The sequence below is a fragment of the Desarmillaria tabescens genome (assembly GCF_030435595.1).
Source record: "Desarmillaria tabescens strain CCBAS 213 chromosome Unknown EV420scaffold_30, whole genome shotgun sequence".
Classification (NCBI taxonomy): domain Eukaryota; kingdom Fungi; phylum Basidiomycota; class Agaricomycetes; order Agaricales; family Physalacriaceae; genus Desarmillaria; species Desarmillaria tabescens.
This window is the reverse complement of record NW_026848329.1, coordinates 404,885-430,127: the sequence shown is the minus strand read 5'-3', so window position 1 is coordinate 430,127 and position 25,243 is coordinate 404,885. Positions and strand designations below refer to the sequence as shown.

At 47.7% G+C, this 25,243-nt stretch overlaps 7 protein-coding genes and 1 non-coding gene across 8 annotated transcripts; 5 read left to right on the top strand and 3 right to left on the bottom strand.

Moving 5' to 3' along the window:
- The first annotated feature begins 2,857 nt into the window (after positions 1 to 2,857).
- EV420DRAFT_1558511 (uncharacterized protein) lies at positions 2,858 to 4,967 on the top strand. The gene is made up of 4 exons (XM_060473742.1): positions 2,858 to 2,998; positions 3,054 to 3,109; positions 3,165 to 3,401; positions 3,434 to 4,967. Exons 3-4 carry the CDS (start codon positions 3,195 to 3,197, stop codon positions 4,871 to 4,873), a joined length of 1,647 nt encoding a protein of 548 aa, XP_060328164.1. The 5' UTR covers positions 2,858 to 2,998; positions 3,054 to 3,109; positions 3,165 to 3,194; the 3' UTR covers positions 4,874 to 4,967.
- Positions 4,968 to 5,574: 607 nt separating this feature from the next.
- EV420DRAFT_1749864 (uncharacterized protein) lies at positions 5,575 to 6,867 on the bottom strand (the record flags this gene model as incomplete). The annotated part of the gene is made up of 6 exons (XM_060480302.1): positions 5,575 to 5,984; positions 6,043 to 6,237; positions 6,294 to 6,468; positions 6,529 to 6,570; positions 6,620 to 6,643; positions 6,700 to 6,867. The coding sequence occupies 6 exons, from the start codon at positions 6,865 to 6,867 to the stop codon at positions 5,908 to 5,910; spliced, it is 681 nt and encodes a 226-aa protein (XP_060328163.1). The 3' UTR covers positions 5,575 to 5,907.
- Positions 6,868 to 9,343: 2,476 nt separating this feature from the next.
- Positions 9,344 to 10,536, top strand: EV420DRAFT_1749863 (uncharacterized protein; the record flags this gene model as incomplete). Its single annotated transcript, XM_060480301.1, has 5 exons — positions 9,344 to 9,619; positions 9,672 to 9,716; positions 9,765 to 9,990; positions 10,039 to 10,229; positions 10,285 to 10,536. 5 exons carry the CDS (start codon positions 9,344 to 9,346, stop codon positions 10,534 to 10,536), a joined length of 990 nt encoding a protein of 329 aa, XP_060328162.1.
- A 4,033-nt stretch (positions 10,537 to 14,569) lies between these two features.
- Positions 14,570 to 15,494, top strand: EV420DRAFT_1482119 (uncharacterized protein; the record flags this gene model as incomplete). The annotated part of the gene is made up of 2 exons (XM_060469861.1): positions 14,570 to 15,041; positions 15,088 to 15,494. The coding sequence occupies 2 exons, from the start codon at positions 14,570 to 14,572 to the stop codon at positions 15,492 to 15,494; spliced, it is 879 nt and encodes a 292-aa protein (XP_060328161.1).
- A 2,970-nt stretch (positions 15,495 to 18,464) lies between these two features.
- On the top strand, positions 18,465 to 20,033 carry EV420DRAFT_1482117 (uncharacterized protein; the record flags this gene model as incomplete). Its single annotated transcript, XM_060469860.1, has 1 exon — positions 18,465 to 20,033. The coding sequence occupies one exon, from the start codon at positions 18,465 to 18,467 to the stop codon at positions 20,031 to 20,033; it is 1,569 nt and encodes a 522-aa protein (XP_060328160.1).
- An 813-nt stretch (positions 20,034 to 20,846) lies between these two features.
- Positions 20,847 to 22,183, bottom strand: EV420DRAFT_1482116 (glycine cleavage system T protein; the record flags this gene model as incomplete). The annotated part of the gene is made up of 4 exons (XM_060469859.1): positions 20,847 to 21,502; positions 21,551 to 21,922; positions 21,980 to 22,106; positions 22,133 to 22,183. The coding sequence occupies 4 exons, from the start codon at positions 22,181 to 22,183 to the stop codon at positions 20,847 to 20,849; spliced, it is 1,206 nt and encodes a 401-aa protein (XP_060328159.1).
- Positions 22,184 to 22,603: 420 nt separating this feature from the next.
- On the top strand, positions 22,604 to 24,655 carry EV420DRAFT_1558479 (uncharacterized protein). Its single transcript, XM_060473740.1, has 4 exons — positions 22,604 to 22,685; positions 22,731 to 23,593; positions 23,644 to 24,230; positions 24,286 to 24,655. The coding sequence occupies exons 1-4, from the start codon at positions 22,654 to 22,656 to the stop codon at positions 24,409 to 24,411; spliced, it is 1,608 nt and encodes a 535-aa protein (XP_060328158.1). The 5' UTR covers positions 22,604 to 22,653; the 3' UTR covers positions 24,412 to 24,655.
- A 298-nt stretch (positions 24,656 to 24,953) lies between these two features.
- EV420DRAFT_t177 lies at positions 24,954 to 25,048 on the bottom strand. The gene has a single exon. It is a non-coding gene; the product is annotated as a tRNA-Ile (tRNA).
- Positions 25,049 to 25,243: the final 195 nt, after the last annotated feature.

Below are 25,243 nucleotides of genomic sequence, written 5' to 3'. Positions count from 1 at the left end.
CGAGGCGACGAGACGAAATGGATTGGTAGCAATCGACATGGTTGCTTGATTATCACTGGTCAAGAACTAGCCAGTGCCACCTCGAAAGACCGATTTAAATGCGATCTAAATTTTCTCCGAATTGAGTGTAACACGTGACCATGGAAATAAATCAAATCGGCCCGTTGAATTCAGCATTCATCGACTAATTTTGCAAATTTCATTATGCGAGTCTATTTCATCCATCTCTGATGTACGATGTACGAAAGGGTGGTTTTAATTGACGTACGTATATCTCTTATTGAATTGGTGGCTGAACAGAATTGCATGCACATGGATGAAGCTTCTCAGAAGCAACCATCTAGCTATCTCAGATTACCACCTGCGCGACCAGGTTTTTCTCCGCGTCTCGTAGCACGCCAAACGATTCCATCTAGATATACTCTACTTATTGCGTAGACAGAGCCTACGACTTTTCTGTTTGTTCCCTTCTTGGGACCGACGAGCTGCTTCCCATCCCGATTTTCTCGTTCACCAAAGCTCCCTCGAACAAGTTTGCAAGGTCATTGTCAAACATCAACCAACTTTAACCTCGTTCTCAAATTCATGAAGGCCGAACTAGATCATTATGTGTTCGTACCGCAGTAATAACTGGGGACTGAGTCAGCTAACCCGCGTATAGTCCACCAGTCCTTCTCGGCTACGAAGTCTGTTTGATTCATCGCCTAGAGCTCTCAGAACTCAGAACTCTCCACATTGGTCACAGGACCTATACATAGATTGCTACTATCCAGGAATGATTATCTCCGTCTACGATATGATTCCAGCATCCTAATGCTTGCTGACTGTTGCTCTAATTCAGTGATAGGCTACTCTTCTCGGAATTCACCCTTATTCTCCACCCATCTCCCTTGCTTGCGGAACCGAAATTAATTATCCAGGGCTTCCGCCTCTCTCCGCCCGGGATCACACGGCTGACCCCCCGCATCGGTCATTGATCCACCTTATCAAAGTAGCTACTACACACATGGTCCCGTGTTGAAGTATTTGTCCGTGAGGATCTAAGATCGCGTTGATGGCGCCACCGTCGGCTTCCACAGTCGATCATCGTTCGATGTTCGAAGTTGCCGGAAGTAGTAGTTGACCATACCGTTCTTCTACTAGAGAATGAAAGACGGTTTTTGATGATTCCGGGCCGGGCGCGGTAAGGCTACAGCAACGCAGGAAAGGAGGCGAAGCGTGACCGGTGACCACTGCTGACCTGGTAGTCCACGATAAGTATAGAAAAATATAGTAATAGTGACAAGAAAGGTAAACATATTATGCATACATAAAATTATAATCGATATAAATAATGCAATGTATATTGGGACCCAGAGGTGCGTGCACCTATGTTTACCCAATAAGTTCTGTATCTTTCTAACATTTGTTCAGGATTGTCGCAACCCATCCCCCTTTCGCTAACGCGCCGAGTCCCATCTCGTTAACGCAGTGTGCCCGTAGGTACGCCCTTTCTCGTATCCCCTCATCCACCACTACTTATGCCGACGGTTCAGATGGCGGGATAAGCATCGATAAGCCCCGATGTCGAGATGCGAGCACGGAGTAGACATGAGACGGAGGTTGGGACACAGTATTGATGGTGCGTATCATTTTACTTTCATGACCTGATCCACCTTTCTCACCCTCCGTCAGGATCATTCCGACGCTTCCCGCTCTCCAATGCACAGATTCACCCTAGGTTCAAGCCGTGCCGATGGTACGTCGTTTATCTCATCCCCCCGTTTCTTTACTGACGCTATCGATAAGGTCGATCAAGGCTTGTTAAGTCGGATTTCGAAGTGCGAGCTGTAAGGTGGGCTTCGATCTCTTTTTTGCTTTGACTTGGTATGTTGACGAGTACTCGCCAGGCTCACGGTCGACTAGAGTGATCGCCGATCGGCAGGTGAGTGATCGACGCGATCGCCATCACGACCCACATGCAGGCACGGGGGAGGAAGAAAAGCACGTACCTGGTCCTCGTATTGTGGTCCTCGACTCATGACATTTCCGTCAGCATGCTCGAATGTTCAATTTTCAATACCGATGCTTGGATGAGAGTAACTAGGTTATCGGTGCGTGCACTAATCTTTGACCGATTTTTCTTTTCTGAACTTTGCTTAGGTTCAAACATTCACCGTTGATGCATCGATGGCTCGGTCACCGAATGCGCGCGCAGTCTCCCCCTCGAACATGTTCCATCAACGATGCGTGATCTTCCCATTCATCATTTCCTCGCTGACGCCATCTGTCCAGAGCGTAGATTGCTGAATCTCATACGCCATCGATGACGACGACCAGCGCCAAATACGCCCAGACTTTACGTGTGTACCCTGGTAATAGTAGTACTTACCTTCGAGCCGTAGTCATCGACAACAGCGATGAGTGTCGAGGAGACGAGTGCGGAGGGCACAGGAGCGAAGTGCGGATACGGATGCGGATGCGCGCACAAATGGGAGCGAGTGCGGTGAGTGTGCCCGGGAGGAGGATGAAGTGTGGAGGGGGGTGCGGACGGTAGAGGGGAGACTCGTTCAGAAGTCGGGGAGGGAGGTGGGCACTTCAACGGGATGGGCTATAATTAGCTTGGGAAGGGATGTGATGGGACTACCCTCGTCGACAAGGGGGATATTCTTAGACAAGAACGGGGTAGGCGTGCTCGTCATGTCGGGCGGAAGTGCATTCCGTGAGTCAGTTTTGTCTCACAGGCCCTTATGAGCTGCAGAATAATTTTATGCTTTATTTGTGAGAGAGGATGAATAAATCTTCCCTCCGTGCTTTGGACTCGAGCTTTGAGCATGTGAACTGCAGGAGTCATCTGATTGCTTTCTATCACCTGACCGTGAAGATTACAAATCTTATTTCAATTTTAAAGTCCACTTTGACTCCACTTATCGCTTCTCGTCGCGAAGACATCTGTAGCTTCGCCTTCCGTGCAGACCATCATTACCAAAGTCTGGAATATTAACCTGGACTTCCTCTAGTATGTTTTCCTTCCAGTGCTCCAGAGCTCAACAGCTAATGCTTGCCGTGTGCAGGTCCCTTCGGTCTTCTCTCGGTTATTCCGCAGAAATTGTTGAACTGTTGTTTCGAGGTCCGGTCTTTTCCTCCCATTCTCTAGCGCCTTTAGATTTCATCCTCTACCTTAGGAAATTGGAAGAACCCAAGTGCACCTTATCATGCCTGCAGGGCGGCTTTATTGCACGTCTTGTACGACTCCGTACAATCTTACCAATATCACCTCAAAATATGGGTCTAGCAAATTCTCCGAGCTGCCTGCTGGCCTTACCCGTCTTCTCCAGACCAATGAACCGCCGCCCTATCAAGACCTTCTCTCTCATCGAACATCCCTAAAACTCGTTCATGACGTACTCTCTGATATCGATGTCGATATCGAACAAATATCCGCGCCCTTAAGGACTTGAAGGCATGGCGTGAGCGTATCGTGCTGAGAGAACAGCAGTATCAGTCGCTCTTATCCCCAGCCCGACGTTTGCCAAACGAAATTCTGCGAGAAATTTTCCTGTGCACCAAAGAGATCGCAGGGGAATATGATCTCTTCGATACATCGGTAGGTCCATGGGTCCTAGGGGCGGTATGCCAGTCATGGAGATATGTTTCAACGACAAAGTGCCCTGAGATTTGGACCGGTTTCGGGATTACCGTGTGGGGGCTTCATAAGAGAGAACCCAGGGCCCCTGTCTCTCTCCTTAAGACTGCCATTGGGCGTACAGGCAATAAGGACATTGACTTTTCATTCGATTGCATTTTGGTAGAGACATGCAATAGCAATGTCTCCAGACTATTCTTCGAAGTCCTACAAGAATCACCACGTTGGGCAGTCGTGAGACTCTTTCTGCACAAGAAGCTCTTATCGCCCCTCCGACAGGTTGTAGAGCCATTTTCCCGCCTATCAGCGCTCGCCTTTGGAATTAAAAATCTGGCCCCCATCGATAACGTGAATCTTGATGTATTCGAGGACTGTCCTAATCTCAGCGTTGTTCATCTTCTCAGCTCTCCCTGCCCTACCCGTCTTTCGATCCCATACTCCCAGCTTACGTCTTTTAGCGATATCGTGACAAAGGGCACTGAGACTCTCCACGCGCATTATCTTGACATCATTCGTCAATCGCCTCATCTCCGAACGATATCGCTGCCGTATAGCATCCCCCCCACGCATCCGTTTGCAACCCCTGCCGAAGACACCCGTATCATTCACAATTCCATTCAAGAGCTTTCCATTGCAGAGAATCTTCTGTTCGTTGCCTTGCAGCTCCCCCAGCTCACAATATTACACGTAGGCACGAGCACTTTTTTTAACCGAGACGGAGGTACGACCCTCACCAATATAGCTGGAATGCTGGAGGCGTCAAAATGCTCACTTACGGAGCTATCCCTGACGAACATACCAATAACGCATAATATTCTTGCCATTCTGCAACTCTCACCTCTCCTCTCCACGTTGAAGTTCTTGTTCACTGATTGGTGTCAGTCATCGGTAGCGGCCCGCCTGAAGTTGGACGATCTTTTGATTAAGCTAGCTCTGTACACGCATGGGAGCGGGTACAATTTTGTTCCGCAGTTGGAGACTTTTGACGTTTCCATTTGCGAAGAGCATGATTTACATGTTGGTTTCATCTCGCCGAAGCTCGTGGACATGGTCTTGTCCAGATGCTTAAAGCATGATGCATCGCCACTAAAGGGGGTGAACGTTAATATCAGTGTGCCAAAGCTCGATGAGGAGTTATGGTACATGAATACAGATCGGATGCAGGAGCTGAGAGAATGCGGAGAAAGGGGGGTTACCATCGACCTTGCGGTCCAGGATAACGAAAAGCAGGTATGGAAATATGTCTGAGTACCTAGTATACAGAGCGGGTCTTATTCGTCCTATATTCATGCCAGTCTTACGGCCTTATGCCTCTATCAATCACACAGTTCTAGCTTTGCGGTCATTGACCTGCTCTATGAGTGTCTGAGGATAATTTGAGCTAATACACGAGTTAATGAATACTTGAGTAAAACTCATGAGCGAGGATGTCCGAAAGCCGAGTTCCAACCATCAAGAAGGATCCGTAAGGGTGCTAATAAGTGCTAGGCGTAGTTAACGAGGGCGTCAGCAAGCGCTAGGCGTAACTGACTGTGTTTCCGAAAAGTGCTAGGCGTAGTCGGGAAGCAATTGATTGGCAAGCGCTTGGCGTAACCGATCAGAGCTCACAATTAAGTGGACTTCGAAGAGGAGTAAAATTAGCTTGAGATTCCAATACAAGGACAAGTACAATATTTATATACCACTAATAAGGGATTGAGTCATGATTATTCTAGTATTCGCAAGAAGAGAGAAAGTAAGAGAAAGCCGAGGTCAAGACCGAGAAGGCCGAGAGTAGGCATGTGTTGACTCATGTACAGACCGGAAAAGACACGAGATCCATAACAGTGTCCTACGCTTTCTCCTTCCTCGTTCTCGGGCCAGCGTGACCCGTCTTTCGAACTTAGCTTTCAGGCTCGGAAAAATGTTCACTATGCATTCAGTACCTCGATTCGTTCAAGAACGATATAGTACTATTGAAACTTGATACACATGAGAAGAAAGTCGCCTTGTGAAAGATAGCCGGACGAATAGTTCTACGAGAAAGAAGGTTTCTATCACTACGAATATTCAAATGAGCTCATCGCATATCGGCAGCATGCCACTCAAAACTGCATACACTCTGCATTGCATTCAAAATAAACGAGTTTAATCTGAATGAACAAGAAATCAGGAACTTTGTATAGGGAATCAAAGGAAGAAATATGCGTTCGAATATAAATAGTGACAATTCACGCTGTCAGGACCCAATCATGAAGCGGCGCATAGAATTCAAAAGTATTAACGTCGGCCAGTGGTAGATTTCACTTCGAAGGGCCATCAGATGGTACTTGGCTTTCTTCGACATCTCCAGTTGCATCTCGAGCTGTATCAAGAGCATCTGAATCCAAAAAATTATCAGAAATGTCCCGCAAATCATAAACTAGGACATTACCAACCGTCGTCACTCTCCACGGCTTTTAGTTTTTTATTCGGCTTCTCTCTCTCATCGTCAGCCTCATATCCACGGCTACGCTTCCCGCCAAAAGGCGACGACGTTGGTAAGTCGCTAGCATGAGAAGCAGGCGCACGCCTAAGACCAGTCTCGCATGCTACCAACGCTCTAGAGGTGCACCACACTGGCATTCTCTTGGCTAAACAACGACAACGCCTTGAACCACCGCTATAGCAGGAATAACAAAACACGTACTGAGAACCTTTTTCTTCTTTCCGACAGGTGGGGATGGTGAAGGAGGTTCCTGGTCAGGAAATCCTCGCTTCACGTCGCGTTTGCAACGGAGGTCGCGCTGGCCGGTACTTGGGAGGCGTAGGAGTTTACGGTCGCCCGGAGTCTTGGGGACCTGCGATAGTGGCGCTACGACGTCCTACGGTGTCGAGGTTCAGTACCAGTGGCTACTCATGATCGGGGGACAAGAGCAACGTACTTGTTCTTCTCTAGTGATGCTTTCACCATCTAGAGCAGTGCCCTAACAGACATTAGAGTGGCAGGAAAGATTTGATTCGAAAAAGGTGTACCTCTTCCTCGACGTCGGTGGCTACCTGATATTACGCCGGTTAGCACACGATCAACTCTAAGGGGCAGAGCCAGTACTAACTTCGGTAGAGACCTCACTCTCTGCATCTGAGTCATCCTTGGGTTGTAGTGCTGAGGGCGATTGACGTTTCTCTCTCAACAGAGGACCGAGCACGAACAACGATGGGTCGGGAGACGCCTCGACAGCAGGTTCTGGCGGAAAGAATACCCGAGGACGGTTGGTAAACATCGTGCTGAATAGTGATATTCGGAGTGGCTTGGTGGCAATTATATACAGTTGAACAAAAAGTCAGGTCTTCCATTTATGAGCTTGAGTTGTCACATGATCCTGATATTTTGAGTGCAGAGGAAGGTATTGTTCAATGTAATTGGTAATAGGGTATAATAACTGCCGCTGCCAGGTGTGGATGCGAAACAGATCATCTAGGCCGGTCTATCAGTAGAGATAACAGATACTTTGGAACCGAAACGTACAGTGGTACCAAGATCCCCGTCCACGCGTCCTTCGTCAGTACTGGAACTTGATGTACCTTGTCGCAGTTGATTTCCCACACCTTTTTCGCTATCATCTCTCCACATATAAAGCCTCATAGGAGTGCCACAGCGAACGCAGTATGTGAAATAGGCTGCTATACGTTTTTTTTCCAAGTGTCACCCAAATGCGGGGAACAACTATACGTGGATGGCTAACATCGAGGATCAGCCGGAGATTTGTACAGGCGAATCAGTAATCGCTAGTGATGTGCCACGAAAGAACCAGCAGACCGCATATATATAACCATGCTTCGTCAAAGTCTCACTCTACCAGTTATGCCTCACGGACATCGGTTGCTGAATATTCTTGTTCCGAAGGACTTGTTACTGGCCATCATGGAAGTTATAGTATCAATGTCTATCAAAAGAAAAATACAGAGGGAAGGATCTCACCATCCGCTCACATATATCCATTCTTTGCTGAAACGTCTGTTCCTGGTATATTGCCCGAGGACAGCGGGGAGGCGCATGCTGAGTAGATTTCAAAATTATTTGGAAGCCTATAAGCTCTTCTTTCCCTTCTTGTTGCCGTTGGTCCGTCACCGTCTCTACTCGCCTAGGAATTTATGACATTTTATTTCCGCCAAGGGAACAAGAAATTCCCCGTGTAATGTAATGTACCCAGACACGTGGATAATTACACCTCCCTTACACGCCGCAGATACATCGCTGGATTTGCTTTTTTTTTGGGGGGGGGAACAGATAACGAAGTCCTAAGAAGAGACCGACGACTTCCTACGCGAGAAGCTCAATAGGACATTGGTTGATAAAATGTATCCAGCCTACTGTTCGTTATAATCTACATGCGTCGAGTCGAAGTTTCGTGTCCAAAGGTCGCAGCTATATATATCCCAAAGACGTGTATATCGGATACAAGTTGATTCGTAGTCATGCCAAAGTCATGCTGAGATGGGAAGCAATGGACCGTGACTGGACATAGCGTTATCGTCGCCTATGAGGGAAGAAAAAAAAACGGAAACAGAGACTGCAACAAGATGACAAAAGAGTTACAGCGTCATGTTCATGAGGAATAGAAGTTGAACATAAGGTTGAATGCCGAATCCAACGGAAGAGCTTGACGTGCCGCGGCAATATCCGCGGCGCTCAATATTGGGGTTCTGCGTGTCAAATCTTGCTCCGTCTAGGCTGCAATGGCTATTCTCTCGTTTTCCTGCGTCGCCGACTTCCCGCGTAAGGTCCCATTCTCTCTTAATACAGCGCATGTATACTACTTCTGGTCTTTCCTTTCCTGCTTCAGGCTCCTTCCTGAGTCCCCATTCAAGTTTCAACTTTCGAGAAGGCTTACCGTGAGTTGTTTCTCTTCAATGTTACTGAATTATTCGTTGGATACTCATCCTACTCTTTTTATTACAGTATCCATAGCATTGCACCCCTTTTCTACTTCTCAAACGTGCATCAGACTGCATCTTTCCCTCCGTCGCCTCAATAAAGGCTGTTCGCTGTCTGCTCACGTAATTTGTACAAGAGTTCCCTTTCTACGAAAAGTGACAGCGTGTAATATTTCCGCTTTTTTCGCTCCTCGGAAGAGTGTCAGCTTGAATATCAATCAACATTCGGCGCTTGTCTCAGGTTCAGCACTTACAGGGAGTACTGATGATGATTAGAAACCAACTGATTTTTTCATCATAGTAGGAGTTTCCGACTGCAGTACTTCAATAATCAACTTCTGCAACAGGGGGCGAAGCCAAGACAGAATATTCAATTTGGTTCATTCGTTTCATTCTTTGGTCGCAAACTTCGCTGATTTATTTTCAGTGTCACAGTATCTGTCTACATGCTACTCAGTACCTCTGTCACTCTGTATCTCCGACCATCATATTATCAAGCATCTTGAGTCACATCGCTCGCGCGCGCAGCATATCAATACCAGGCTATGCTATTTCCCCTTGGACGTGATCGGAACGTCGTCCCCTTCTTCGACTGACTCTTCATAAACTCGTACTAGGACGCAACTGAGTCCTGTGTCCTTGAAATGACTTGCTATACAGAATGTTTTTCTTGATTGAATCCGAATTAATGCCCTGCTTCAAGTGGGCGTTCCGTCCTAATCGACAACATTTTCCCAGAACCGTTAATGCAATGATTTACTCTCAATGTAGTCTATATAAAAGCTGTATTTGCTCACGAGCTTCCTCAGCAACTTCTACGACATGTCCGACGACAACCTCGATCTCATGAAAACCTATACCATCAGTCTCTTCCTGGAGAGCATATTCTTTGGGGTCTACCTCGTCTCCTTCGTACTCTGTATGCGCTACCTCATTTGGGAACGATGTCCAGAATTCAAGCTGAACAAAACGCCCAACTGGAAATTCATCATCATTACTGTTTTATTACAGGTTCTTACGGCTATACACGTCTCGTGTGCCCTCGCAAGAATTCTTCGAGCTCCAGACTCCGAAAGGAACTGGGTAAACATTATCGCGGTGAGTTTTTCTTCACGTTTCCCATCATTTCTGGTGGCTGATGGGCCTACAGTCTACGGGGATCGGTTTAGCTGTAGTTACTATCGATGCAATCCTGGTATCTCCTTACAAGTACTCCTGTCTTTCAAAACTCATTATTATACAGATATACCGTTGCTGGATCATTTACATGAAACAATGGATCATCATAGTCATGCCTGTTCTCTTATGGACTGGTAGTGTAGCGATAACGATCTATTCAATAGTAGAGCAAGTGAGGTATCACCCTCAGGGTCCACCTTCTCGTGATACCACACAGCGACCGGGCTCACACGCTCGACATTGGGTCATTTTTCTTGCCCTGACGATCGTCCAAAATATTCTCACAACTGGTCAGTTAGCCTGGGGTTAAATATGCAGGAGCTGAACGTCTTGTCTAGCTCTCATTGCATGGCGAATCACCATTATCGACCGTGAATCATCGCAGTACCGAATTCTAAGCAGAGTATCCCGATATCAACGTTCTGTCAGGCTAATCATTGAATCGGGTGCTCTATGCACTCTAGCTGCTTGTCTAGCGTTCATCACATTTCTTGCCGGCGGAAAGTTTGGACTCATCGCTGCTGATCTCGTAAGTGCGCTTCTTTGTTTATCTGCCCTCCTTTTATTCATTGTGATTCTGATAGGAAATCCAGCTCGTGTCCATCGCTTTTAACCTCATTATAATCAGATCCGCTAACCGACCTGACGAGTACTGTCTATCCCCAGCTTCTACCGGATCTGTCAGGCTACATGAATTATTCAAGCGATCTCAGCAATCAATACTAGCGACGAGCAGTGCGGCCGAATCAAATATACTGCCAAAACCTGTAGAGGTTTGCATCATAAACGAGGTACTCGAATCACGAGACGGTCAACGTGAAACTATTAAAGCATAGATATAATGATTCTCCTTTACCGCATGTGTTACGAACATTTCAAGGAACACATATAGTTACGCTAATGATTCATGTTCGGAGGCTTCGGCGCACTACATCTAAAGAATAGTTCTAATCATTTATGTCCGTTATCATTAAATATCGATACGAGCTGCGTGTAGTATCGCTAGGTGAGATATCACAACATGCGTAAGTGGAACGTACCATAACAAAGATAGCTAGGATCTTGCTATCTGCCACACGGACACCGCGCTGTAATACAAATATATATCGAATTCCGTGTCAGAAACAAACGAATCTCACACTCATAACATGCGTATTGCGGTACTCTATCCGTTTCACCTTACCGTGCATCCATACCGGAGATCTACGACCGTATCTAGCAACCGTTGTCTCCTCGCCTTGATCATCATATATTAGTCGATGTATACAAGGAAACCTTTTATTAATACACACGGGAAGTAGGAAGTAGGTGGTCTACACATCTGCGACTCGCGAGATCGGAGTTAAGGCCGATGTTGGGCCGATGGCGAAAGAAATTAGGCGCTTGGGACACCAGCGATAGTGGACATGGTCATTCCAATTACCTCAGACACCGGGAACTGTAGGCCGTCTGTCGTCAGTGGCTATATCAGTGGAAGAAGTGACAAATCATTCACTCACGACCATATAATCGTTGCCCTTAGTGATCTAGAGTACTTCGACCGCAATGCTTCCCGAGTGAATGTCAAGTTCTTCCGCCATACACCAAAACGACAGTACGGTAGATCAAGGATAAAACGCGATTTCTATTATGATAAGAATGCAACTGTACCCATCAATTGGCTGCCGCTATTTTTGAGTCTGATGTTGCTAGCGTTACGGTGGGTATTCAGGTCTACGTGTTGGATGTCTCCCAAGACCGTTTGGATTGTCTTGACATCCAGATCATACCCGTTCCCACAGTGACGATAAATAGGTCAAAATGCCAGAGAAAGCCCAAGGCACCATGGACGCAGACGCAGAAAAGACAGTAGTGCGGAGAGAAATAAGAGATGGAGGGCTTTGTTTTGTGTGTTGTGCAGGTAGTGGCAATGTGGTGAGAGATTTTAAAGGTTATATATAGCTATCTGGACGGAAACCTTACGCAGAGGCGGTAGTTACTCTCCTGAAAGCAAGGAGGAGTTGAATAAGCGCCTAGTCAAAAGCCACTACCACTTCAGAGCCTAATAAAAAAAAGTGACGAGTGCACTCTTCTCTTCAAACCGTTCGCACTTTGCAGAGAATGGAATCTCGCTAGAGCTGATCCAAGATGCCCAGAAAGACGGCGAGTCACAGTCATCGGAGTTACACATTTCTTGGGTAGATAACAACGACAGAGGATTGTCAGAAAGATAAGGAGAGATGTCACGGGTGTTGAATGGGGAACAAAACCAAGGCATTTGTCACACTAACAAGTAAAGGTCTCTGGAGAACTTCGGGTAATACGCAAAATAATAATCGTACCCAAAGTCGTGGCGTTGGATAAGGCTCTCCGACGAAAAAGCTTGTAGATTGTATAAGTGGAAGCGGAAAAGGCCTTGATGAAATCACATAGGTATCGTTCGTACAGGATCAAAGGACTTTGTTCAGGATAGAGTGTAGAGCGTAGGAATCCTGAATGTTGACCAGACAAGCAAGGAAAGCTTAAGGCTGCCGAACTTGCCGAAGCAAGCGCAACTGAAACGCCAGACGGGCCGACGGAATACCCGCTCCGGATCTTCCCGGAAGCGCTTCATCTGTTACGACAAAGACGACTTCCCATCTGTAAAAGAAACACTCGAAGCATCCCGAGAGGCGAACATATACGAGCCAAGATACTGTGCCGTTCGTAAACTGGCTTCTCAGGACTTCCCATTGCCGCTATATTGGAATCGCGAGGCTTAGGACAGCGAAATGAGCGAGAGAAAAGTGAGTATATATCCGGTGCAAACGAGATGGTGTATACTATGTGAGTACAGTCTTTTTATATGACAATTCTAACTAAAAGTCGCGGGTATAAGCAACGAATACGTACAACTAATGAGAGAATAATAGCAAGACGTTAACAAGCGGCGACTGGAAAGACGAGCACTTCGGCAGTTAAATGATCAGCGCCGTTACTTGGTGACAATGTGAGCTCGAATATCAAACAGTTATTGTTTTCCTTCAGAAGTTTCAGTCATAAGATACTAAAATGATGACAGGAAAACGCTCGTTGATTCTCTTCTGCAAATACGAACAGGTTCTTGCAACATGGTAGACTGGCATCTTTCGGTGTCTGTTTTCTGGCGGAACGATTCGACTTGACGACGAACGTTCGTATGCCAGTTTGGTATCCGTAGATGCGTACCTTCCGTCAATTCCAAAGCATGCAGGTGGTGATTCTACTTTCCTCTATCATCAACGATGTCCTTTCATCTAACCGCCCTACAGAGACATTTGAGACCTCGATATACTACTCCGGGACTCGCATCTCCATGGGCATAATGTACGCTAATAAGCTGCTCTCGGTGTCTATGTTCTGCTCATGACTCCACCTCTAAGGATCCTGTGATGACGGAGCTCACGGCCTAAGTTACGAGTGCCTTGATTCAACTCAGCCTACACCTTACAGAGATACTAATCTGTGCTGTGTTCATCTACTAAATCTTCGAATCCTGCCACATGTCTGTCTGAGAAAGATAGATATCTGCCTTCTGCAATTCAGGTTGATTCATATCGAATAGTTCGAATCGCTACCGAAGCATTCCAGCGCCAATTGCAGTCCTAATATCATGGTGTGTTCATCCATCGATTCTTTTCCCAAGAGGATTTCAAACATTATCTATCATTCATGATGATGATCCTTCCATGGCCGGTTTCGGATCCAAACAGAGGCATAGATCTATGTGGCACCACTCATACGGAGCGTCTGCTGAAACTTTTCGCTCTTTCATTCCTATTCTGGTCGGAAAATTCCATCCATTGCTACAGGAAGTTGGGTTATGTTCACACTGCTACTTTTGAGACTGAATATCCGAGCAGCGAAAGGCCTTTGCATCACGTTGTAATTTTGTCTCTCTTTATCTGTGTGTTTCATGTTGTGATTTCCCAAGGTACAATTCATTTGCGACGTTGACGTGATAGCATGCTCATATTTATTTCTTCCCGACCTTTGGTCTCCATTGGTCGCAATAGCTGAAGGGACGGCAGGCGCTTAGTATAATTTTAAGCTCCGCGGATTACCATTTGCCGTCTAATTATTTAGATCCTCAGAGGCGCCCGGTAACAGACGGCACCCAAGGCGCTTAACACTTTCCCTGCTCTAATAAAGCCATCAGATATACGACAATCGGGTAAGAATATTCTCCCTATAGACCTCATCGTGCGATGTGGCGCTTATTGTACGGATGTCACGAGGATGTGGTCGGAACTCATCCCGCATGTTACTTAAGGGTCTCGAGTTTAAGCGCCTTCCACTGCCTCGCCTTTCTTACCTTTCACCAAACTTGGGTTTGACCCCACCAGTCTGACGAGGAGCGTGTTCTATTGCAGTTGCTATTATCCTTTAGGTATAAGTATTATCTTTACACATTGCAAAAGACCTCTGTTTCTTAGCGCCTTGATTTGCTAGCGACGACACATATAGGGTTAACACCATAGTCCTTTCTCCGTCGATCTGTTATCCAGCCTGACATTTGTCTCAGCCAACTGTAAGTTCTTTGGTCCCTGCATTGTTTATCTAACACTCAATTCAATTGAACTTAGATAAACCGGTGATACGAACAAAGGTTCTCTCATAATGACTGCAAGCACTCCCGCCTCACGTACCATCATACAAAACATCATTGACAACTTTCGATTTGACTGCATCACCCTCAAATCTTGTTCCCTCGTCTCGCATGCTTTCTCCATATGCACCCGTCCCCATCTATTTCACGTCATACGCGGAATTTCAGTCAAAATCGACTCATGCCCTCTAGACGCCTTGATCTCGATATCCCCGCATGTACGGTCGGTTCGGTTATCAAACGACGACTTGTTTAACGCCACCATGCCCTTTATCATTTCATCGTTTGATCGTCTGGAACACATCTCCATTCTGGGCTACGTGGAATGGTCAATGCTCCCGGAAGTTATGATTAGCGCCTTGACGTACCAACGATCGTTGGTTGCATCTCTGGAAATGAATGCGGTCAGGTTCACGGATGTTCGTATGTTGAATCAGTTTCTCAGACCCTTCCTGGGACTCCGAAGGCTGTGTCTGTCAAAACTCCGGTTTGATGCGAACACGTACTCCGCCGTCAAGATGGACTCATCGGCTGCGAAACCTCGACCCAAGGAGCTATCACTGCATGGAGGGTCTTTGCTCCGCGCCTTCGTCAATCCTGTTTCTCCGATCTCCTTGGATCGATTGAGAAAATTGAACATCACTGTGCTCTTTGTAGAGGATTTCATGAGCTTGGCGTTGGTCATAGATTTGGCACCTAATCTTCGGATATTGCATCTAGGTGGCATGCAGAAAGGTAAGTCATGTATTTTATTGTTAGCGCTTTCGTGGCTAACTTCCAGAAGATTCTCGGTGGTGCAGGCCGAGACCTCTTGATCTCTCGGGTATCGAGGTCGTCTCGTTCAATCTGCACGATGCCGATGAGACATTGGATCAATATCTCTCTCCAAGTCTGATCCTTTCATGGTGGATCGAAAGTTTCAAAAGCGGAGTTGCATTACGATCGATTACTGTGACCATGCAAGTTCATAGTACCACCAACACACTATTTAACGCACACCTGTGGGAGTGGTTTGACGTTACTTTGGGGATGCTGAAGACTATCAAGGAGGTGCGCACAATAATTCGAGGAGAGAAGGGGCACGGGTTGAAAACGGTGATTGCGAATAAATGTAAGCACTTGAACGCGAGAGGGTTGATGGAGATTAGTGTGAATGCACCGCAGAGAAAGAGAAGGACAATTGAGTAGGTGGTACTATACTGATTTTCTCTAACAATGGCTCCAACTTTTGATAAATATGTTCTCGGGCTTCTGGATGAGAGGCTCCGTATGTTGGCTCTATAAGTTCCGCCTACGCGTTCCTACTTTAGGATACAGATCAGAAGTCTAAATTTGACGTCCCCTCTAGTTCAAGTGATTTCTGATACATAATGCCCCTGGTGAGCAAGGCTAGCAAGGAGTTATCCGTACTCCTGGTAGGCGCTAAAGAACGAGATAGATAGCGGAAACCGGGCCGTGTCTGATCATTGTGCAATGGGCTCTGGTATTATATCCCGCTTCATCAACTGAGTTCGGAAACGCCTTGCTGTGATTGTGCCTGCGAAGGTCACATTTTGACCCTGATCTCATTAATGATAGCGAGCGCTTAATTAATGCTCCCACGGGTGAAGATGGATGAAGAATGGCAACGACCTAAAATATAGTAAACATCTTTGGTGAGGCGTTTCCCTTTCGCATCGCAGCACATGTAGTACCATATAAGATCATAACCTTGAGGAAAGAGTTCCCCTGGCCCACGAACAAGGCTCGTTCGGAGTGTAAAAGTCAGAAAGACCGTGGGGTCGTCTTCTCGCCGCACGTGCAGAATGGTGGTGAGACCATTCACCCTGTAAGAATTCCATGTCCTAGCGCTCGATGTCGCAGAGAAGCGCCATATTCATGTGACAACTGACCTTGTGGGGACTAATAGCTGCTGAAAATACCCCTTCTATAGGCGCCCAAACGTGAGGTGCTTCACCAAGGGATTACGATAAAGTCAACATCCTGAGGTCATGTCTAGAATCTGATATAGACGACTGTACCATTCTTGACCCCTAAAAATCGACGCTTACTGGTGGTTCCATATAGTTCTCCGCCGGAGTGTTACTGATAACCCACTTGTTCAGGTCAAGGCCCTTGATCCTTATTCCTTAAGAGAATAACAACCGAACTTGTCATGGAGATAAGTAAAAGTCGGCAACTATGATGTCTTTAAACCACTCACATGGCTCTCCTTGGTTGATAGCGGCGGGGATACCAATTGCGCTAGGTAATGTGACTGTTATGGATATTGGGTATCCGTTGATTCGGTGCATGAGTCAACATATGCCCGTACTCGGCCTTCTCGGTCTTAATACTGACTCACTCGTACTTTCTGTTACTTTCTCTATTCTTCGTATTGATACTAGAATATTATGGAACATTGTAGAATAATAATGACTCGAACCTTTCCTTAGTATATAATCTCGTAGGTAACATTGTATTAGAAAGCTTTGACCAATCTACCACTTTCAGGACACCTTCACTGCGTGAACCATCAGCTATGCTTAGCGCTTGCTGAACAACTCGTTGGATACGCCTAGCGCTTTCTGACACCAACCCGAAGGTTACGCCTAGCGCTTGCCTTCACCCACGGCCCGTAATAGCTTCGCGCTTACAGGCTTTCTATATCGGTAATTGCTCCGTGCTTACCGGCTCTTTCCCTCAGTAATTGCTTCGCGCTTACTGATTTCCTTTATTTCGCAAACCGGACCACTCAGGTCTCCTCACGAACCCTCGCCGGAATCCATTATATTCCCTAACGACGTACATCATTTCTAATTACTCTCACCTCACTTCGATCACCACTCCTCGCCTCGTGCTCGCATCTCCAGATCCATAACAGTGACAGCATATTATGTGAACCTTGTCCCACCGGAATCTCATGGTGGCGACGGAGTTTTCTACAGGGCGGGCTCGAACTCTAATCGGTGTTCAATGTGTTGATATTGGACCTGACCGGCTTCACGAAGTGGCGAGGAACTACAAGTAAGTAGTGCCGCGGTGTACGCCGTACTAGAACAAGCGAGGTATACTTTAGCCTTCTTCTGTAGCGCTGTAGAAGAAGGCTGGAAGCCGGAATAGACGCCTGCAGCTGAGCTCCATCATTTCCATTTTCGAGATGAAAAGATGCCAATGTTGCCAGAACAAATGGCCGTAGAGGGAGCACATGCTGCACTTCGGGAGCACTCGAAATAGTATGCTGAAACAATTTCAAACAAGCAGTAATGACTAAACAGTCGGATGCTGAGAGCGAGGATATTTTTGTGAACACCGCGTCTTACCTTGTCCCGTAATCAAATGTCAGTGCGGAGGCCTATGTCGCAAGTCCAACTCTTGACATCGTGGCCAAGAAGCCCGCAAATTTCTTGAAAGACGCCGGATGACCGGGCCGAAGATCGGCAGTGGCAAACAACGGCTACTTTGTTCTCGCCCTCGACGTTCACTCAGTCACAAAACCAGCATCGTTGCTTATACTGTATGTGAGTGTACAGAGGAAACGGTAACGCATAACGCCGAGGGTGTTTCGTTGCTTAATTTGCCCTGTGTAACGCGTAACGATGGCCTGGTTTCCTAATTTTTTCCGTTACATTAAATAAAAATAAATAATAAATTGACTTAAATTCTCTAAAAAGTTCTACTAGGTCCTATGAGTGTCTTCTAAGTGTCCTACTTGTACAAGGGAAGAAAATAAGACAAGGGAAGTGCACTTCACAACCCATCTTGAAAAATTGTGTTGCCTGTTTAGGCAACGGTAATGCGTAACCCCAGCATCGTTTCCAAGTTTCTTTGGAAACCAAGTGTAATGCTCAAATCAGCGTTTCCTCTGTACACTCACATACAGTAGGCTGAAACTTCTCCGTGCACATTTGTACGCGATTCTTGTGCCTCGGCACCTCCCCTTGAGCTTTATTCCACCAACCGAGCGCCACTCGAGGTCAACCATCAAATTTCCCCGAGTCGCTCCTTGTCTAGAATCAATGTCTTCGCTTAAAGTAAGAGAGGTTCCTATTTCTTTCTGACGTATCCTCATCAAGCGATTGCCAGGTATCCCACATCGCTTTATGCACACAGTGCAGTTATTCTGTCTTGTCCTCTTTCAACGACAACTTTAGCCTGCTGCACAAGGCGCTCGACGAGATGACCCCTACATTGTCCATGCTCCTAGGGACGAATGATTGTCCTAGTTCGCATCAGTATGGAGCTCTGCTCACCTCAAAAGGCAAGGTTGAGGATGCCTTGCACGAAATCGATATGATCATGACACATCTCGAACACGGACGCCGTCAACTTCAGGACATTCATCAAAGTCATCGCAGCGTCATGTCCCCTATTCGCCGCCTTCCTGTTGAGATTCTTGCAAGAATCTTCGCGTTATCCACCTGCTCATTCTACGATGTATTTGATCCTCACCTCAAGGATGGGCCATGGACCTTATCCAAAGTTTGTTCCGGATGGCGTGTGGTGGCAACGAGATGCTGTCCGAAGATGTGGAAGAACATGAACATCGCATGCAAGGTCGCTCCAAGAGATCCCGAAGCATTGCTGCGCTTGGTGTTCTCGCAATGTCGAGATGATCCTCTCCACATCCGAATTGGCGAGATAGGCGAAGCCCTTATCGCTCTTCTTCCTATTATCATGGAAGAATCGCGTCGCTGGAGGACCTTCGAAGTTTCCTATCCAAACCCTAAGCTGGTGGATGTACTTCAGACCGTACAAGGGAAACTAGACATCCTCGAATCTCTGAGACTCCATATGCCTAATGACGCTGGTCAAACGCTCACTAGGACGTTTGAAGTTGCCCCCAAACTGACGAGGGTCGAGTTGATGAATCGGAAGGGGGAAATGCAGATTTCGTTGCCTTTCTCGCAGCTCCTGACCTACATCGATGACAGTTATCCTCGAGTAGCGGGAATGAGTTCCGCTGAGTACTTCCTGAACATTCTTAAAAAGTCTCCTCGTCTCTTCAAATTCCATGCCGGGCGTTATTTATGGTTCCTTGGACAACATACTATCGTCCACCCAGCTGTTGTTCCTCCCATTGTTCACGAATCGCTAGAAGAACTGTCGTCGTATGATCCTGCATTACTTCGGAGTGTTTTGCTACCCAAACTGAAGGTATTGAAGATGGAGACTCCAGACGGGAAATATTCGTTAAGGACACCGCTACTTGCACTATGCGAGCTCATTATCAATTCCAACTGCTCTCTAACCAGTCTGACACTGAGAAATGTTGCACTTGGGGGTTGGAAGGATGTTCTGGTGTTAACTCCATGTCTGACGACGCTGGAAGTGGTTATGCGGCATGCCTTTGGTGCATATACTGCAGGCTTTTTGTCTGGTTTGGTCGGAGGGTTGGCCGAGAGGGGAAAGGACCCAGAAGATTCTTCGCAATATGTTATCGTCCCGCTTCTCAACAACCTGACGATCGAGGTTGCCGATACATCCGGTGACTCGATAATCTACTATGGCTTTTTCAATCGCGACTTTGTGGACATGGTCGCATCGAGGTATCATTCAGCGGCCTTGCAGCACATCCGGGTTGTCGCACAAAGCAATGGTCCTAACGAAGGCATCGACTTTTGGAGGTTTGGATCTGACGAGTTCAGGTGGATGGAGAAGCTACGGAGTGATGGACTCAAGATATCTGTCTTCGAAGAAATTGGGCAGGGTAGGGAGCCGATAAAGCATTTGGTAACCGAAGAATGAAGTGTAGGGAGAGATTGGTGATAAGATGTGGGATCATATTCAGTGTACTTAGCAAGAGTAAAACCCATCAAACTTAATTTGTTCCACTGGAATGGAACCCATCCCCTGCAACGCGAAATTGACAGCTGACTACACGTAATTAACTCGCCGTTTTCAGTCGGGGAGAGTCATGATGACGTCACGCGTCGACGAGTTCATGACGTAGCTTTCCCATCAATAAGGCGCGCCGACGTGTCGATTCCGCCATTTGCGCACGAACCACCCGACGCGTATAAAAGGGCGTCATTCTCTGATCATCCCCCGAAACGCCTCTTTCATTTCTTCCCCCATCATCACTTTCTCTCTCATGCGATCCCATCTACGCGCCCATCAAGTGTCGGAGCAGCCATCCTGACTGAGCTAAGGCTGTACAGTGGGTGCCTTGCATAGAGAACTTCTTGGTCCTATTAGTGCCGACGTGCCTGCCCACCATCATTTACGCTGATGAGGGCCCGGACCACTTGACGCATATAAGAGCGCGACATTCTGTGACCGACTTCCAAAACTTTCTTTCCTTCCACTCCCACCCTTCCCCAGACTTGGTTTCCTCTCGCGTCATCATTTTCTCTCACGCGACTCGATAATCTTCCTCTCCGCCTGCCAGCACGTCCTAACTTATGCGGACATGAACTTGTTTACTAAGCCGGTGCACTAATGCAATTGACTGTGGATGCGCCCGTCACATTACCGTGCCAATACCAGATCGTATACTTGCCGACGATTACTCTAAAATGATGGAAGAATGAATCTTCGTCTATATCACAGCGGTGATTTTCAGCCTCGCCAGTATCCCGTTGGCACAAAGGGCATTCCTACGACCTTTGCCTGCCTTCTTTTGCCTCTCACCTCGACCTCGACCTCGGCGCCCTTCTTATGTTTCCCGCCTTCAACACTAACATACCCCATCGCGATATTCTTACCCAGCGTGGGCGACGGAATCCCAGAAGTAACCTCCCCAAGAAGGGTGTCCGAACCAGGAGCATATATCTTCGCGCCTTGTCTCGCGGGTGCACCCTCTACCACCAACCCGACGCGTCGACGCGTCGGCGTCTTCAGAGCACCCTCAAAACCGATGAACCCTCCAGCAGCTTTCCGCTCCTTCCCAACGACCCATCCCAGACCAGCTTCCAATGGTGTAGTCTCCTCATCCAAATCCTGGCCGTACAGACACATACCGGCTTCCAACCTCAGCGAGTCTCGGGCGCCTAGTCCTGTCAGTTGGACAGGGTCGCGAGTGAGTAAGTCTCTGACGACTTCCTCTGTGCTTTGAGGTGGGATGGAGATTTCGAATCCGTCTTCGCCAGTGTATCCGCCGCGGGCAATGTGCAGGGTGTACCCTCCGTCGATGGGAATCCATGCCGATTTGCCGAATGTCAGGGTACGGAGGTCGAAGGAAGTGAGAGATTGGAGGTATGCGGCCGCGAGAGGACCTATGACAGGTATGAGCTAGAATAGCGGAAAGAAGCAGAAAAACATACCCTGCAAAGCTACCATTCCCCATCCATCCAATATCTCCATCTCCACCGGCCCATCCTTCTTCGCTCTCTCCCCATTGTTCCATTCATCTATCTTTTCCGAAAACCAGCCCAAATCGCGTTCTCTCCTCCCGGCATTGGTGACCACATAGAAAGCGTCCTCCGCGTGTTTGGTTATTATCGTGTCGTCGATGATTCCTCCGTTCTGGTTGAGCAGAACAGAGAGTGTTGAGGAGTATGGCGATAGTGCGCTTAGTGCTGAAGGTGTCAGCCATTCGAGGAATGGCTGAGCAGTGGGACCGCGGAAGTTGGATTGGACCATGTGGCCGACGTCAAACAGGCCGACGCTTTTACGGACATGGTTATGGCTGGCGACTACCGGAACAGGCGGGTTAGATTGACTAACGTTTCCAGTTGACATGGTAAACTCACCCTGCCCTACATCTCCATACGAAAGCGGCATCGAGTATCCCGCGAATGGGACCATTTTCCCGCCATTTTGGACGTGAAAGTCGTACAAAGGCGTTTTTCGTAGCTGGGTAGGGATGAACTGGGTGAGCTTTGATAGTGATAATTTTAACGCACTGGCTCGGTGGCAGACGTCGCGAATCGACGAACGAGCGAGCGGAGAAACATGGAGGAAAAGGAAAAGGGGAATTTGCAAATTGAATGCCAAAGTGGGAAGTTTTATTGTGGCTGTGCGTTATCTGCGCTTATAACATTCCGGATTCCGAACCCACACCCACAGCAGCCTCTTAAGACTTGCACGTCACTGAAATAACTGTAGGATTGTTTTATCATTTTTTCTTCAGTCAGAACTTGATGATTCCAGATTGGCCATCATCAACTACGCCACTCTGTGAATCTAAGATGACTTTTCTCCACCAAACGCTATTGTACACAACATATTATTAAACCATCACATCCAAAACTCATGGTCGTCTGCAGCCTAATCTTCCTTCAACATACTTTTCTGAACTCTGTCAGTTTTCTCCGGTCGAACGGCCCGATTGCCGCAGTGGCTATACGCCTTATTTGCAGCTGCTATTATCGACGATCAGTGTTCCCCTTTGGTCACTCACCTCCTTCGCAACACAACCACCATCATGTCCCGATTCGTCCGAGCCTCAAAATACCGGTGCGCTATCTTTCATATAATCGAATATTGGTAACATCTTTGCAGCCACGTCTTTGAACAATCAGGAAAAAAGGACCAAGGCTTCGAAAATGTCAAAGTGACCGGTAGCGCCTGGGATACCAACGTTATCTCTGCATCTGCGGAGTACATCTCAATCAACTGGAATGCCTCTGGAGGAGGAGCATTTGCTATCCTCCCTCTTCCATCCCCTTTCGTTGCCCACCCTTCTATCCCGTACAAACTCCCCGACTCGCTCCCCCTCGCCCGCTCCCACACGGCCCCCGTCCTAGACACCGAATGGTCCCCCCACGACGACTCCCTCGTGGCCTCTGCAGGCGAAGACGGAAAAGTCATGATATGGAAAGTCTCCCCCGACGTGTTCGAAGGCTGGGGCGCCGAGGGATGGGTACCGAAAGACTTTGATCCCGTATGGAGGATCGATGCCAGTCCCCGCAAAGTAGGCCAGGTCCTCTTCCATCCCACTGCGGAGAACGTGCTCGCGAGCGCGTCGGGTGAGCACCTCGTCAAGCTGTGGGACCTCGCGAGGACAGAGGATCCGCAGCTCGTTCTGTCCGGGCACACGGATACCATCCAGAGCATCGCGTTCAGCCCCACGGGAACCCTACTGGCGACGACGTGCAGGGACCGAAAGCTGAGATTGTTCGACTCTCGGGCGGGCGGTGACGCGATCCACGTCGTAGACGGCCACGGCGGCATCAAGTGCGCCAGAGTTACGTGGATGGGAGATCTAGGCAAGGTGGCTACGACCGGGTTCAGCAAAATGAGTGAGAGGCAGGTCGGTATATGGGATGTTGGCCAGGGTCTTGCGAACGAGACAACGACGGCTCTAGACCAAAGCGCCGGTATCGTTATGCCATTTTGGTCTGATAACAATATCCTGTTCCTTGGTGAGCAACTCTCTCTATTTATTTCCATTCCTCTTCTCATGTCTCCGCAGCTGGTAAAGGAGACGGTAACATCCGTTACTACGAATACGAATCCTCCTCCCTATACGCCCTATCCGAATACAAAACTTCCAACCCCCAGCGAGGCATGTGTTTCCTCCCCCGACGAGCCCTCAACATCAGCGAATGTGAAATCGCACGAGCTTACAAAGTCCACGGATCCTCGATCGAGCCCATCGCGTTCATCGTCCCCCGCAAAGCTGACTCCTTCCAATCCGATATCTACCCCCCAGCCCCAGCCAAAGAACCATCATTGACTGCGGGCGAATACTTTTCCGGGCGAGGGGAGGTGAAAAGGAAGTTAGTCAGCCTGGATTCGGGCAAGACGGTGACGAGTTCGGGAGGCGCGGGTTCGATCCCGACGAAGACGACTTCTGCGCCCATCCCTGCACCGGCATCGATTGCCTCGTCCTTTTCTCAGCCTGCTTCCGCGTCTACTCCGACAGCCCCACCGATGTCGGTGTCGAAGTCGTATTCTCAACCGGAGTCGACCCCAGTGAGGAAAGAGACGACACCGCCTCCTTTAGTAAGGAAAGATTCTGCATCGCCTGCTGCCAAATCTGCATCGCCTGTAGAGGACGTGAGTCATTCTATTGCTCGTCTTTTGTTCCGCAACTGATCTTCTCCACACACAGCCCGAAAATTCCCAGCTCAAAGCTGAGCTCCGTGAGGCGAGGGAGAAGATTCGCAATCTAGAGTTGCAGTTGGAAGCTACGAAAGCGAACGCGAAGAAGGCAGCGGAGGCGTTGTTGAATGTGTAATGGCTTTCGAGTACTTGTAGACACGGTGGATTTTGATATTTATTCTGGTTGACTAATTGAAAAGGTTTAATGATGTAGGAGCAAGGTTTCAGGGATGTACGTTGGAATCGCGGATGGGTATGTAATAGTGATAGGGGGGCTTGCATCTCTCGAATTCCAGCCTACATTTTCCGAGGTTTGATGATGAGAATCAGAACAAGAGGAAGCCTTTACCGCACTACAGGAAACATACTTAGGATTTGGTCCAACTCAGTTTCGAAACGGTTACATTGTTACTAGTATACTAAGCTGCTGGGGAAGGGACGAGTGCAAAACCGTAAGTTACTCCCTCTAAGAGTCTAACACTTGCTGCATAGGGTTGCGCACAAAACTCGGGGTGTCGGACCGCTAAATTACCAGTAGTTACTGGTAACTTACCTCCACTTGCCTCCCGGGTTGGCAATAAACTGTAACTTATCCCCTGTAGGTTTCGTGCGCAACCCTATCTGCCATACGCAACCCTAAGTTATTGGGGAAGAAAAAAATAGCTATAATCCAACGAGTGGCCAACGTGGGGATCGAACCCAAGACCTTCGCGTTAATACTTAAGGCCCAGCTTGTATTAGCACGACGCTCTAACCAACTGAGCTAGTCGGCCAACAGATAGCATAGGTCTACACATAATGCCATGACATACTGTACTATTTCATTCAATTCGTCAGTCACAGGTCACACAGCCAAAAAAACTCCTCACCAAAAATCACCATAAATCGAAATAAAATTTTTGAGCCTCCCGAGTTCAAAAAATGTGACGAATTGAATGGAATAGTACAGTAATGCATTCAAGATCAAG